The sequence below is a fragment of the Coenobita brevimanus genome, chromosome 57, assembly GCF_032717465.1.
Source record: "Coenobita brevimanus isolate Jiangsu-jjx chromosome 57, ASM3271746v2, whole genome shotgun sequence".
In the NCBI taxonomy this organism is placed as follows: domain Eukaryota; kingdom Metazoa; phylum Arthropoda; class Malacostraca; order Decapoda; family Coenobitidae; genus Coenobita; species Coenobita brevimanus.
Genome location: NC_137010.1, coordinates 55,814,360 through 55,815,453, shown reverse-complemented (window position 1 = coordinate 55,815,453; position 1,094 = coordinate 55,814,360). Strand labels below are relative to the sequence as shown.

General features: G+C 50.9%; 1 protein-coding gene across 1 annotated transcript in view; it reads left to right on the top strand.

Annotated features, from left to right (window-relative positions):
• The first annotated feature begins 313 nt into the window (after window positions 1–313).
• Window positions 314–1,094, top strand: part of LOC145402345 (uncharacterized) — a 1,455-nt gene continuing 674 nt past the window's right edge. Inside the window, exon 1 of the mRNA XM_080274492.1 lies at window positions 314–1,094. This exon is cut by the window's right edge and continues 674 nt beyond it. Within this exon, the coding sequence (XP_080130618.1) occupies window positions 314–1,094 (781 nt within the window).

The window sequence follows — 1,094 nt, the reverse complement described above, 5'->3', positions numbered from 1 at the left end:
GAGGGAAGAGGAAGAAGGGGTGCGAGGCCTGGGTGAGCCGGTAGCTTAAACAAACAACCACGGGCAAACATCTCCACTTCAAGAGCCCACACTGCCACCCTCTCCCCTCTCTCTCTCTCCCTCCCTCCCTCTCTCCAGTGTGTAGCCACCGGGAAGGCAATAGGTCACATTCAAATAGCTTTTTTTTGTGTGATAGTGATTATTTGACTCCCATTTCGGGCTCGTGCAAATAAAGAAGTGTAGCCTACGGGCCGGTGCAAATATCGTGTGCTGCCATACTGGGTCGTTGTGCACCGGAAAAATTCGCGCCAAGATGAATATGGACGCTAAAAACGGGGCCAAGTACGCCCTAAGGACTAAGTCGATCATAAAAAGAATAGAGTCGGAAAAAAACCGGGCCACGGTGCGTCGACGAGAGCCAAAGGAGAAACAGAAGCCCCCGCCACTCAGCAAGTACCGGCGCAAGACAGCCAACGCGAGGGAGAGAAACAGAATGAAGGAGATTAATGATGCTTTCGTCATGCTGCAGAGAGCCATTCCAGACCTCCCCGGGACTGATGCAGAGAAGCTGACTAAGATCACGGTGCTGAGGCTGGCTGTGAACTATATAAATGCCCTTGCCGGCGTGCTGAGTGATGATTGCAGCTTCGGCGCCACGGATATTGAGGATGTGAGGGAGCTTTGGTGTCTAGAGAATGCGCATATGGCTAGACCAGAGCACTGTGTCAGACCCGTCATAAGAACTAACAAGGTGCAGGTCAATAGTGCAAACAGAAGCAATAAGTGTAGTGTAAATATTAAGGCGCCTGGCAAGGTCGCCAAGCAGACAAAGTGTCCGTCCTCCTCGTCGTCTGTCGCAAAAGCAAATGATACGAGAAATAAAAATATGATAGGTGGGAAACTGGCGACGACTACAAAGCGACCCAGTAAGTCCAAAAGCAAGACTAAAGTGTGCAAGACGGCCAGCATAGCCACAAGCAATGGCGCATACATCACACTAAAAAATGTGGCTCTACAGACTCCGCCGCACAAACTTGGCCGACATGCGGACAATGAGCCACTGATGATGTCCATGACGGTAAAACGGCCAAGGA